Below are 14632 nucleotides of genomic sequence, written 5' to 3' on the forward strand. Positions count from 1 at the left end.
GATCATCTCTCCCACCTTTTCTTACGCTTGCTCAAGTTCATCACATCCATAATGCCCAGAACTTGCTGTTTGGATCTGGTTCTTAACTAAGCTCCCAGATTCCCTATGTGGTCATTATTACGCCTCAATTACAATTCACTTCCCTTTAAAACCGCAGCTGTTTGCTTCCTTCTCCAAAAGAAACCCCACTCGTGAAGAAGTCAGCATCCCACCTCCAGTTTCTCCATACAGCTCTGTTCCTCAGGCTTTGACTTCTTAAGGAACTCCATATTTTGCTTCTTTATTGGGAGCCATGATTTGTGTCAGGCTCTGGAATTCTTTCCCTGAAATCATCTTCACTTCTCTCTCTTCTGTTAAGCTCCTCTTAAAAAGCTAGCTCTGTAACCAAGGTTTTGATCACTCCTCCTAAGACTCAGTGCCCATTTTTCTGACTACTATTATGAAAAATCTTGAATTGTTTTATGTTCAAGGTGTACTTGTAAATCAAGTTGTTTTCTTAATATATATGGAAAGTATGAAGTAGCTGAGGTGAACTAAATGAATTTTAAAATGATTAAGGTGTTCCCCTAATGGCACAAATCATGTCAACGCAGTCCTGCTGGTAAGAAAACACCAATTTACCAGAATGCTCTGTACTTTGTATTTACCAAGTAGAAGAAACCAATGACTAAGATTGTGCTATTTTTAATGCCCGTCTGATTGTAGGGCTATCCATCATTTGTTGAAACGTGTCTGATTCTCAAGGAGATTTGAGTTGCACTATTGTTGTTGGTAATGAACATATTTGTGCAATGAACTGTTCTAAAATAGAGGACAGAATTAACGTCACTTGAACAATTTGTCACAACTAGTAATTTTACAGTGCCACTTCAATTTCCACCTTTCTCCATGCTTTCAGAAAGCCACTAGTTCAATTTCTTCAGACATATGTCATTTTTAAAACTGCGTCCTTTGATATCAGAGTAACATTCTAACAAGTGATCTTCTCAGATGACAATTGAAGTATTTTACTGAAAAAATGTTGTCACTGCCTTATTAAAAGGAGTCTTACACATATCATAGACAAACACTGGCTCCGATGTGTCAGTTGACAATAGCAGTATCACCAACTTGTATTGGTACAGCACAGATATTATAAAGCAAAATATTCTCAGAGTTCCAGGAGAAAATATGTCAGGTAACCAGAAGTTGATCAGAGGTGGGTTTTTAATAAGCTTCTTAAAAGGGGTGTTGGAGAAGCAGAAAGAATCAGGGAGTGAATTCCAGAGCTTAGGACTTCGACAACTGAAGGCATGGCCATTTTTCTTTCAACAAGAATGGGAATGATCAAAGGGCCAAAACAAGGAGAATTGCAGCTACTTCAAGGGGTTGTTTGGTTGCAGGAGATCATAGAGGTCATGAAGGGTAATGCCACAAAGAGATATGAAAACAAAGATGAATTTTTAAAAATATAAGTCAGGAAACTCAACTAGAAGCCAATTCAGATCAGTGAGCATAGGTGCTGATGGGCAAATAGAACTGGGACACGAGCAGCAGACCTTTGGATATTCTCAAGTTTGCATAGGGTAGAATACAGAGGAAGAGCCAAGTGAACATTGAAATAGTTAACTCTGGAGCTCGCAACACATGGATGGTGGTTTCAGGAGCAGCTGAGCTGAGGCAGGGGCAATGTTTTGCAGGGAGAAAAGAGCGATCTTTGTGTTGGCTGAAGTATGTATGTTGGTAGCTCATGCTCAGGTCAAAAATCACACCAAGGTTTTACAAACAAAACAAACAAGTCTGTTTTAGTTTCAGACTATTGCCAGGAAGCAAGAGGGAGGTTGTGGAATAGCGGATTGGGATTTGTTACTAGAAGCTGAAGAACAGAGTTTCATGCAGTGACTTTAATCTTCCTAATATCTCATTGAAGTCAGTTTCTGCTCATCCAGTACTGAATGTTGGGGCAGCACGGTAGGTAGCTCAGTGCTTAGCTCTACTGCCTCACAGCATCAGGGACCTGTGTTCAATTCCCACCTCGGGTCTGTGTGGCATTTGCACATTCACCAAGTGTCTGCGTGGATTTCTTCCTACAGTCCAAAGATGCACTGGTTAGGTGGAGTCGCTATGGGGAATGCAGGGTTACAGAGATAGGGAGAAGGAATAGATGTGTGAGGGATGCTCTTCAGAGGGTCAATGTGGACTCAATGGGCTGAATGGCCTTATTCCACACGAGGAATTCTGTAAGCAGTCTGGAAGTTTAGAAGTGGAGAAATCAAGGTTGGTGATGATGAGCTGGAGCTAGGCATCATCAGCCAAACTAACATGTTACCAAGGGACAGCATGATTAAAAGTAGAAAGAGCCAAGGATAGAATTGTAGGAGCAACAGAGAGACAGGAGAACACTCCAGGAGCAGGAAGAGAAGCCACTTCTTCAAGTCAAGTCATTTTCTGATGATATTGAAATAGATAAAAACAAAATCAGGCTATTCTAATGCTACTCAGCTGAAAAAACTTGCTCATCTGGCTACATTGTTTTCTCTTTGTCTTTGACTTTGCTAAAGAATTCAAGTATACCCTGCATGTAGTGTAGTAAGATGTCCCAGGAATATTGCTAATAGACAAAATTTGACAGTGAGCCATGAGAGGAGCTACCAGGACAGATGGAAACTGAAATAGGTTTTTGAGAGGAAAGACAGGTGGAGAATTTTAAGCAAGCAATTCCAGGGCGTAGGGCCTAGACAACTGAAACAGCCACAGCAACAGAAAAAGAGAGAGCAGAAACACACAAAAGGCCAAAAATCAGAGGCACGCAGAATTCTGAGGGCTGTATGCTTTGTGAAGGATTGTAGAGACTGATGACATCTATGTATCATTCCAGTTGTATACAGCACTATTATAATAAACACTACGTTTCTTGCACAGATGCCTTCCTCAGTTCAGGTCTGATTTAAAATATGCATTTCATTTTCAGGTGCAATGTTGAAAATAACCAGCAAATGGTGTGGAATACAGCCAGTCATGCACATTGGAACAGGCGGAAATGCATCTTCAAAGATATTCAACAGCCTGAAGTTAATTTGAAACCTTGCCAAGTTGAGGACCTACCCCCAGTAGTGAAAGAGCTCCCTCTTACCGTTAATTCCAACGGCAAACCTGAACCACTTTTGAAAGCCAGGCATTCAGTCATTCATGAACTAACAGAACTGGAGAAACAGATTCAGCTCATCAAACAGGAACTGCAGAAAGCAATGAACAGGAAAAATGAACTGGAAGAGTATCAAAGAACAGTCAGGAATCCAGAATCTTAGAACTCAAGCTGGCTGAAAAATGACTCAAAATTATTTGTTGTGCCCTCGAGCGCTTCGAGTTTTGAAAACTCTGTCTTGGGCCTTAAAAAGGAAACAAAATATAAAGCCAACTGTCCCAGTCTGCACCCCTCACCACCCCCCAAACTCCAAAACAAACAAAAAACACTTACTACACTATCCAAGCAGAGGAAACTAATTGCTGACACAAAATCCTAGGCTGGTTTTCCATTTAATATTTCTGTTCGTCAGAAATAAAAGTGATGTTTGCCAAGGTTAACAGAAGGGATACCAAAGACAGTTACTGCAGACTGGACAATCAAGAGTCTCCCTGTCATATATATGTGTTAATGTGATCTGCACAGTTGGCATGGCCTGCCCCAAAAACTAATTGAAATGCTGCTGTGCACATCAGCACTCCTCAGAAGTGCCCAAGACTGTTCTGCAATTGATAATTATAGAACTTTATACATCCCATGGGTAATTTCCCGATGTGTGGCAAGTTGACATACACGGTAGGGCTTCAGTCTCAACAGTGCAAACAACAGAGGTTGCACATTGGATCACTGCATACCATGTATTTACAGAGGCACCAGTAGGACTAAAGAAGTCCCCCAAGACTTTGTACAGTATGTTCCACATTAGAAAGAGTGAACGCAGTAAATTATTGTGTAGCTTTTCATGCAGACCTCCCAACAGCAGGGGAAGGGGACATGAATATTTTCCAGCACTTAGTTTCTCAATGTTTTGATGTCACATTGTGATGCAGAGATGACACTCTTGGGAGTTATTAAATCATAGTAAATTTTTTGTATGTGGATTTGACAGTAAAATCGTATTTCATATGAACACTGTTGTCTGCACAAATTCCCAACCAACCAATCACAAACTGTAGTGGGTCAGTTTGTCAGAGGCTTTGCATCCAGAAGCTCTCTTTTCTGGTCCACTGCACAGGGACTTGGCAATGATGTGACATGCACGAGGGTAATTTCCTGGGCAGTGTCACCCATTTGGCTGAATCCCTCACCCCACAGTGCCTTTGACTATCAGTAAAAAGATTTCAGTATTATCCAGGAGTTTTGCTAGGCAGTGTGAATAGTTAATTCTGTCCACTACTGAAGTAGAATTGTCATCATATAATTGATGGCAAGTATGAGAAATGCCTGTAAGTATATTTTCAACTGATAGAGTATCCTTCAGCACTTGAGATTTGACAATAATGTACTTCTAGTTAATACAGTCAGTGGTTGTACAGTTTTAACTTTGAGCTTTGATGTACTAGAGTACCAATTGTGCACAAAAGGTGTAATTTTTTTTGGTGATGGTAAAATTTGGTATTAGCAAAACAGCTACTTGTTACACATTTGTCTTAATTTTAAATTTCTTTGATATTGTCCTATCCAATGACCAGTCCAACACTTGTTCCATTTTCAACTATCATCCATAGCCAAAAATGGCATCTGAAAATCATTAAAAACATATAAAGTTTCAAATTATGTTTTTAAGGCCTTGCATACTTTCAGATTTGGGCCTCATTGTATTTGAGTAAATAATTTTATAGTTGCTAAGTTATTGAAGCTTTCATCACTTGCAGGTTCAGTTGTGCAGACCAGATCATGTAGAGGCTTAAGATTCTGTTTATTTACCTTCTGTAGCTGGAAGAGAGAAAAAACTCACTTTCAGAATAGCTATCATGTCCTCAGTATGCTCTGAAGCACTTTACAGTTAATGATGTACTTTTGCAATACAGTCATTGTTTTGAGGTAGGAAATACAGGAGCCCTGCATGTGCACAATGAGCCTCCACATTGGGAGAAAATCGTCAGCTCTTCTTTTTTCAATGAAGTTGATTGAAGTATAAATATTTTCTCATATGTGAGGAAAAGCTCTAGTGTTCTTTGAAATTATCATGAGCTTTTCTGATACATTCATTAGAAAATCCAGAAAGGACCTTGGTTTACCATCTGATCTAACAGAGTTGCCCGAAAGTTGCACAGGACAAGCTTAAATTGAGTGCTCAAATCTCTGGAACAGGATTTGAACCCACAATCTTCTGATGCAAAAGTAACACTGCTATGAAACTGATAGTTGAATCCAATGAATTTGAACAGTCTCAAGTGAAAACAAGCCCTGAGTATAAGTGCACACTGAAGTAGCAATCTCACTAACCAGATCTTGAAAAGCTAAGCAATCAATGTGTCACATATGTAGGCAAAGACTCATTGAGATTTATTTACAGCCTCATTGCCTGGATGGGGAACTGGCAGAGTTGAGACCTGCCTGTCATAAAGCCTTCTGAAAATTTCTATTTTCGGCTGTGTGTTGCAATCTCGAAATTTAATCCTTACTGTGCCTCCTTGGGCCTGCTCGGTACAAATTGATGTCAAAGGTAAAAACTGTTCTGTAACATAGCACCTGTATTCAACCCCTTGTAGCTTGCTGGACAAACAATTTCTCTTAAAAACGGTAAAAGCAGCCCTTAGTAAGCAGTGTCAGTGAAAATTAGTACATTTTTCAATACTGGACTGAACTGTGTTTCTTCCTCAATGCAACTTATAAATCAAATTGCCACTAAACTCAAAAGACCATGTTAGTACCATTACTAATAACATTTTATTCTGCGTGATCACCTTTGAAACAATAATTAAAAACAAAGCTTTGAGAAGGTATCAGATGTGGGGAGTAATGAGATACAAAGTGTTACACCAATATCGGTCAGAAATTAGCCATTTTGCAAAATGATAATGCTACCATTTTGTAAGGCCACATTATATTGATTGTTATTTAATATTTATTGCAAGGGATTTCATGGCAACCCTTTTTTGGGTAGGGGAGCAATTGTGGAGGGATTGGGCAAGAGGATGGGGAGATTACAACCTTTTTTTGGCTTGATGTGGGAGCTGTGAAGAGCTTAGCAATAAAACTAGATTGCTGCAGTGTTTGCTGAAAAACACTTGAGCCACCTTTACTCCATTGATTTTCTGATAAGGTTCATTGTTCTGTATTTTTTTTGCTGAGTGACTTGAAGCACACAGAGACGAATGTAATTAATGGTTAGAACAGTGCAAAAGTTTCAACTGGAAAGCAACAGAAAAGAAGTAATGTAGCCCAAGGTAAGCAAATATTGAAGAAGTTTTAAGGGCCATATACCAGAAACATTCAAATTGACTGTGGCAATGGTATTTGAATCTATTTAACAGCAGGCTATTAAAATGTCACTGAAAAAGTAATAACTGAATACTGCATGCATTCTTTTAATAATGTACTCCAAGAAACCACATAGCTACATAACTGCCCACAGCAACTGTTTCAGTTCAATAGTCGCAACTTTCTATAATGATATGCAAACAGTATAAATTGTATCTGTGGGCTATAAATGTACCTACTTTCTCAGGGTCGAATCATTTTCGAGCAGCATATTTCTTTGTAGTTAATTCATAAAATGTGATTAAAAAGTATAAATATTTTTATAGCTTGCTAAAATGTCATTTTGATAACACATTGGCAGTAGATGTAATAAATATTTTGTACCAAAATATAAAGCAGAATGAAGAACAGGTGACTGATCCTGTACTGAATGATGAGTTAGGTTAACATTTGTCCTGCAGTGCTCAGTGTCAAGTGGAACAGATGTCAAGACTTCACACTAATCTTCACAAACAATTTCGACTGTCCATTTCAGCAAAAAGAAAGGGTGTCAAGCTCATTCTCATTCCAATCCAGCAAAGGCATCAGTGTTCAGCACAGTTACCCAAATTGCGACAGGATCTGTCCTTGTGGGATTAGGCAGACAAGCTTTACGAATCTAAATTAAAATAAATGGTGAGCAACTTTTCCCAGTGACAGTGATTTATGACAGTGCTTTCAGATGCCTAGACAAATGTCTGCTGGGCACGATGTTACAGTTAACATTTTCCAACTTATTAAATGACTGTTTAGTTAACAGCAGCATCTCACGCAAGATTGAAAATTAATTATTCACAGCTGATGATGGAGTTCACAGTCATTTAGTTTCTTCTGTTATTTTGGGTTCAGAATAGCAATTTGCAAATGGGCATACCCAGCATTCTGTGCACATTTCTGGGCTTTTGATAACAGAATGATGAGAGAAGCACTGGACGAAGTACACAAAAAGGTTTTTTCAGGATATAGCTGCCAGTAAAGACTAAACAATTGGCTCTCCTTTCTCTGGGAGATACAACTGAGAAGTAATCTGATAGAGGCCTTTAAATTTGTTTGAAGAGTTGACAGAGCCAGTATAGAAAGATGATAATGTTCCATCATGTCGAGTGAGTCGAAAACTGGTGGTTGTGAATACAATAAAGTCACAAGTAACCCCTGTAAGGAATTTCAGAGAAAATGTCTTTGCCCAGATAGTGATGAGAACATCAAACTCGCTATCATTGTGAACATGGTTGAGGTGTCTAACATTGATGGGAATCTTGTGTAAGCATGGAGAAAGGAACAGAAAAATAGACACCGTTGATCAGCAAGCCCAACATCTCTGATCAGGTTAATTAAAAATGTCAACAGTTGTGTTTATTAAGAAAAATGTAGACCAGTTAACATGAATGACCAGTTTCAATAACTTCAATTACAAGAGGTGCCTTCTTTCAGATGACTTTTAAAACTGAGGGCCAAATAAGTATGACAGATCTCACTACACCAGTGGAATAGTAGCACATATTAGTAAGAGGTTGTACACAGGGTATCATATCGCACATCAATTAATTCTGCAGTTCAACACAGAAGGTACAACCATCTCCCACCACTGAGAAAAAATATACTTTGGGCTACACAGCTATAGCTGGATGGCACCTCTGCTGAAGAATCAGAAAGCTTTGGGTTCAAGATCCATTCCAGAGGTTCGAGCACAAGAATTTTACAATGACAATCCATTTCACAATCAAGAGAGTTGTTGGAAATACCTTTTTTTTTTTGGATTTGACCTGAAGGGCTCAAATTTGCACTCTCACATGCACAGTGAAGATCCCAAAGCAATATTTTGAAGGTGAAGGAGGGGTGTAAATCCTGATGCCCTGGAAAATTTTTATTCCTGAATCAACATCACAACAATATCCGATTATCTCAATGCTCACAAAAAATGGCTATCAATGTATTGTCAGTACAGTATGAAGAGGAGTTTTTCCAATATTGTGTATATTAAGTCAAATTGTTTGTACCATCCATAGAACAATGCTGGTTATGAACTGGGAGTATTTTTTTAAAGCAAGCTTGATCCAAATCAGACAGACCATATGTAGTTGATTCAAAACAGGACCTAGTCACTAGCTTCAGTCAATGCCAGTTGTCCTGTGTTATCAGGATTTATGTTGTTATCACCCTGCCAATATTTTGGCCTATCATGAATTGTCTCACTAACGGTCATTTGATCAGGTATTGAGCGTCAGTTCTTTCTGACGTTCTGGTGGTGCCTATTCTGCCCAAGTCAGTTGTTCTGTTCAGGAATCCTGAAAAACATGGGATAGAATCTTGTTGAATTACTGGACATCTTAGCTTCTACCTGGAGAGGCTGTGAGAGATCTACATTGCCTCTTTTTCGGAAGGCCCACCGAACCACCAGCCAGTCAGGCATTAACAAGGCCACGGGCAGGCCTTACTGTGAAATCGAGACTCTCCGGAGCAGAGGTCTCACCTACCGAGAGCTCCTGGTCAAAAAACAAGGCTGGCTGCTCTTCACCTCAGCAGAACCAGTGGGGAGGTAGTGGCTTCTACAGAAAAGAAAACTTCCAAAGTGACAAAATAGTGGAAGGACCTAAGCCAAGTTAGTAGTGTATTTGGTAAGGGAGGAGAAGGGATTTCAGAGTGGGTGTCACCGAGTCGGGTGCATTAAGTGAAGTCGGCAGCAAGGCCAGAGAGTGGAGTCTGAATGGGCCTTTCTGATGTTTGATCCTGCAAATCAGGCACTGAGTGCCTTTCAATCAAGGCACCACCACCCACTTTCTGAATGGTTTTCAATGCCATGGGGACAGGGTTTGAGTTAGTGCCTGCTGTTGGGTTAATAATGAAGAGTGATGAGATCCAACAAGTGGTCATTAATTGGCGGTCAAGGGCCTCATTTGGTGGCAGGTTGGGAGGGTTGACCATGGGCCTCACCCACACCTGACTTCATTCTTGCAGAGGCCAAGAAGGTAGTAGGTTCAAGCACTGCCCCCACCCATTGAACCACATGCTCTTCCTGCTTCTTGGCTCATCACCTGCAAGAGCATAAGATAACCCTGTGGTTTAAAGTCCAGTGTCTGAGTGCAATATTTTCAATAATAAAAACTTTTGATTACAGACATGACAACAAAATCTAAAAGGATTGACCTTCCTGTACTATATGGGAGACGTAGTGCTGAGATCTCTGGCTAAATAATTCAATGGTCTAAGCAAATACTCTGGAGACAAGACTTTGAATTCTACCCTGGCAACAGAATTCAGTTAATAAATTTGGAATTGAAAGCACAGCTCAAAAAAAGTGTAGATTATTAAAACTATCCACTGTTGTAAAAGCCCATCTAATTCACCAATGCCTTCAGGAAGAAATACTGCCACCCTTACCAGGCTCCAGATTGTGAGGAAGTTGGACAACTTAACTACCCTCTGAAATCCCCTGACAAGCAGCTTGGTAAAAGGACAATTAAGCATCGGCAGCAAATACTGTTCTTGGCAGTGATGCCCATATCCCAGAGAAAGAATACGGGCAAAAAACAATGCTGCACTGTCTTATATGCATCATTTGGAATAGTGTGGATGGCACACGGAGAAAAGTTCTAAAGGCATTAGAAAAAAAAGTTTATGGGGACAATTTACCAGAATGTTACCAGCATTGAGGAGAGACTGAGAAAATTAGGGCCTTTTCCTTTGAACAGAGAGGGGAAAGAGGTGAATTATTGTGGATAAGGAACATACAGGGTTATTTGCAAACATTTGGGATGCGGGGCTAAATAGATGTTCCATCAAAGATCCAGGACTGACAGGATGGACCAAATGACAGCTGTGATATATACTTCAAATGATACCATGACCCTATAATATTTTAGGAAGACAACTGCATTTCAGAAAGTAATTACAAAGTCCAAATTGTAACTGCTGTGACATTCTCCCCAGCATCAGAAAGTTGTCATGGTAAGCCCCACTCTGGTACTTGAGCACTAACTCTAGTTGAACAGTTCAATACAATACAATATAAATAGGAGTGCTGCATTGTTAGAGGTGCCTGACAATGAAGCATTCCATTTATATTATTTTGGACTGTTAAACTAACAAGTGAAATTGATCAAAGTTTTAAAATATGAACAGATAGTTCTTTCCAGCCTTGTCTATTGCCATCAGTTGGCGAGTGTGGGACAATAAGTACAATCTAAAAAAAAAATCAGATACAGACCTTTCATGTGTAAAATTAGGAATTAGTTCTATGCACAATAAGTGATGGAAGTTGAGTAGCCTTCTTTGCAAACAGCAATTGATCGAGATCAATTGTTAATGTCAATGGAGGTTGGTAGATTGTTAGCCAAAAGGTATTAAGGATATGGAACAAAGTCAGGCATATGGAGCAAAGTCATAGATCAGCCTTGATTTCACTGAACACTGGAATAGACTGAAAAGGACTGAGTTCTGTTTTGTGTCACAATCCCTTAGTGTCAGTATAAACGTGCTTTAAATGTAACTATCTCAGTGCAATATTTGAGTGAACAAACAAGAATGTAAAAGGTGCCAATCTCAAAACCCAGACAAGTCTCACTTTAAGAATCCTATGGGAGATTGCTAAAGTCAATACAATGGTTTAAAAAACAAACACTTAGCTTGGCTACTTGAACACTTTCCCTGATTTATGTCTCCTCTTAACTTTGCAGTGTTTAATGGCAACCTAGCCATCATCCGTTTCATGCCAGCCCAAAATCATGTTTCGTTTTACATTGTGCAAGAAAGATTCCCAGATCAAATATGGCAATCTAGAAATTGGATCACACTCATCTGTTTACAGGCCCAAATGGACAATCTAAGAACTTGAAACAGTAATTGTCGTGATTTTTGCCTGTTACATCGCCTTGCACAGACTTTCAGGACAGGCGACGGAAATAGTCAGTATTAAGATCATTGTGTATGCAGATGTATGGGATCTAAAATGGAGAGTCACGAAGTTGTTTTATCTGCAAAATGGGCCGCACAGGGTTTGAATCCATTTCACTGAACTAACAGAATTATGTATATGTCTTAATGACTTCACCATTAATTCAATTCCCTCCCATTGCTTACTGATGTTGGAGTCATGAGATGGAGAGTGGTTGCTTGTACTTCCTTACTCCAGCATGAGATCTAATGTCATGTTACATCACAATTATCTGCCTTGCACCACCCACTGGAACTCATTTTCAATCCAATGGCAATTTTTCTTTCTGCTCCCCACCACGTTGCCATCCAGAAATGATCTCCAATTTCTCAGTCCTAATCAGATAGTGAAAATACTGACAATATTTCTAGATATCACTGGTTTTGCTTTTTGAAGCTATTGTGGCTCTCAATTTCAAATTGCCTCTTCATTTGTCTTATGATCTGTTTGAAATTTTAAGCTTAGATTCACAGATCTTTACACAATTGTCCAGTTTTCTGAGACATACAGGATATTGGAAATAATGTAACATTTTATAGCTTTATCCTCCCTGGTTTCAAACTTGATATTTCAAGTCTTTCATGGCTAGAAAATTACTTCTGGCTATCTCCATTCTTCTTCTGATCCTCGTATCACATCTACCATTTTCTGTTGGGATTTGTCCTAAATAGACAAACTTATCTCTATATTCCAGTGTCTTACCATCCACTTCACAAACCTGGATAGTTAGGAAGGGTAATATTAGATAGGAGAGTGAGATTGTTGTTTCTGGTAATACAAATTTGCCATTCTCAACAGGACAGGTGACTGATGTAGGTTCAGCTTATACAAAAATGAGATAGATTTGTTCCTCTGATGGAATGATCACAGACCCTCAGTACTTGTATTAACAAAGAAACATAGCTGCATACCTTTTCACTTGCACATTGCAACCTGGACTCCTGCAACTATGGAAGCACGACAGCGGCTCACAGCAGCCTCTCCCGACCTAGGACTATTTAATTTCAGTTTTCTAAGGCAAAGTGCGAACAGGAACAGGAACCCCTGTGTTCGCAAATACTGTTGCAGTCTGCAACTACTGCTCCCATCCAGGAATTGGCCAAAAATGAACTTGAATGGAGAGCCGTTGAAGCAGTTATGCAATTTTGGCTTGCTGCAGAGATAGGCCTCCAGTCCTCTGCTTTGCCTGATATCAGTGGCTGGGTGTTGAGACATCAAAAATGGTGTGCGAGGGGGCGGAAGCGCGGTAAGTGGGCTAAAAACAAACTGTAGCCAGCCAGCTCTCCTGTCCATTCTGCTCTCCAATATCTGCTGCCTGAACAATAAATTGGACTGTATCCAACTATGGCAGGCATCTCAGCATGAGTTCAGAGACTGCTGCGTCCTTGTTTTCATGGAAGCATGGCTTAGCAACAGAATTCCAGACAACAACATCCAGCTCGACAGGCTGGCCTTGTTTTGCACTGACAGAAATGCAGCTGTGTGGTAAGGCTTGGGGCAGGGGTCTGTGTGTCTACATCAACATGAAATGGTACAAAACCTCTGTGCTCATCTCTAGTTACTGCTCATCACTGGGGGAGTTTTGAGATTGTTAGATGCAGACCATTTCACCTAGCACGGGAATTCACTGCTGCCCTTATAGCAGGGGTGTATATTCCTCCTAATGTTAGTGCTAAGGAGGCACTCTGGGAACTGTATGGGGCTATACGTAGACTGCAGAATGCACACCCTGATGGACTGTTTATTGTTGCTGGAGATTTTAACCATGTGAATCTCAAGTCTGTGCTCCCTAAATTCCATCAGCATGTGGACTTTGTGACGAAGGTGGGGGTGGAGAAACATGCTGGATCTGGTTTATACAAACATCCCCAATGCATACAGGGCAGAGCCCCTGCCCTACCTCAGCTCCTCTGACCATATCTCTTTTATGCTACTCCCAGCATACAGACTGCTTGTCAGACCTGTCAAACCAGTTCTGAAGCAGGTGAAAGTCTGGCTGGCAGGAACCTTTTCTGCTCTCAAGACTGTTTTGAGCGCACTGACTGGCTTGTGTTCAGGGAGGTGGCAACCGATAGTGATAGAGGAGTAAACGACATTGGTGATTTGCTGCATTAGCAAGTGTATTGACAACATCACTGTGTCTAAGACAAATCACTTCTCACCCCAACCAGAAGCCGTGGGTGACCACAAAAGCTGTGTGCACTGCTGAGACCCCATGATTCCACCTTCAGAGTGGATGACAGGATGGCCCTAACAACAGCGAGGGCCAGTCTGTCCCAGGCCAAAGAAGCAAAGTGTGCACACGCATGGAGGATACGCAGCCTTTTTCAGGACAGCGGTGATATATGCAGAGGGTTTTCAGGCCATCACCAACCTCTTTATGCTGGTGATGCCTCCCCCTCCCAGATGAGTTGAACACCTCTGCGCGGTTTTGAGGCACAAAATGATGTGGCAGCAAGGAGGTCTATCTCCCCTCCCAATGACCGGGTGTTGTATGTAACCATGACAGACGTGAGGAAAACTATGCAGAGTCAACCCACATAAGGCTCCTGGACCAGATAACATCCCTGCAAAGTGCTCAGAGAATGCTTGGACGTGCTGGCAGATGTTCTCACGGACATTTTTAACATCTCCGAGTTGTGCCATTGTTCCAATGTGTTTCGAGGCTACTACCATCGTCCCTGTGCCGAAGACGTCTGCAGTGTCCTGCCTCAACGACAACTACTCCAGTATGTTAACACCAATCATGAAGTGTTTTGAGAGGCAAATGAGGCATATGAAGACCCTGCTGCCCCACTCACTGGGCACCCTGCAGTTTGCGTAACGTCCCAACCGCTCAACAGATGATGCCATCTCCACCACCTTCCATCTGGCCCCCACCCACTTGAACAAAAAGGACATCTATGGCTGATTACTGTTCATAGACTTTGGTTCTGCATTTAACGCTATCATTCCTCAGCACCTGATTGGAAAGCTAAGTCTGCTGGGCTTGAATACCTCCTTCTGTAACTGGATCCTGCACTTCCTAACTGGGAAACCTCAGTCAGTCCAGATTGGAAACACCATCACACTGAGCACAGTGTACACTTGTACCCAAATAGAACATAGTTATCATACAGAAGGCCCTTTAATATGGAGAATTGTCGGAGATGCAACGATGCCATCAAGACAGTCGCATACATATCAGGCTGGTGCTCGTATGTGAAAAACATGCACATTAAAAGACAAGAGAA

At 40.8% G+C, this 14632-nt stretch overlaps 1 protein-coding gene across 1 annotated transcript in view; it reads left to right on the plus strand.

Annotated features, from left to right (window-relative positions):
• The window catches only part of grin3a (glutamate receptor, ionotropic, N-methyl-D-aspartate 3A), a 146616-nt gene extending 139922 nt beyond the window's left edge, over positions 1-6694 (plus strand). The window contains exon 9 of the mRNA XM_043715600.1: positions 2951-6694. Within this exon, the coding sequence (XP_043571535.1) occupies positions 2951-3287 (337 nt within the window). The 3' untranslated portion in view covers positions 3288-6694. The remainder of the gene's footprint in view (positions 1-2950) is intronic.
• The last annotated feature ends 7938 nt before the right edge of the window (positions 6695-14632 follow it).

Source organism: Chiloscyllium plagiosum, chromosome 2 (genome assembly GCF_004010195.1).
Source record: "Chiloscyllium plagiosum isolate BGI_BamShark_2017 chromosome 2, ASM401019v2, whole genome shotgun sequence".
Taxonomy (NCBI): domain Eukaryota; kingdom Metazoa; phylum Chordata; class Chondrichthyes; order Orectolobiformes; family Hemiscylliidae; genus Chiloscyllium; species Chiloscyllium plagiosum.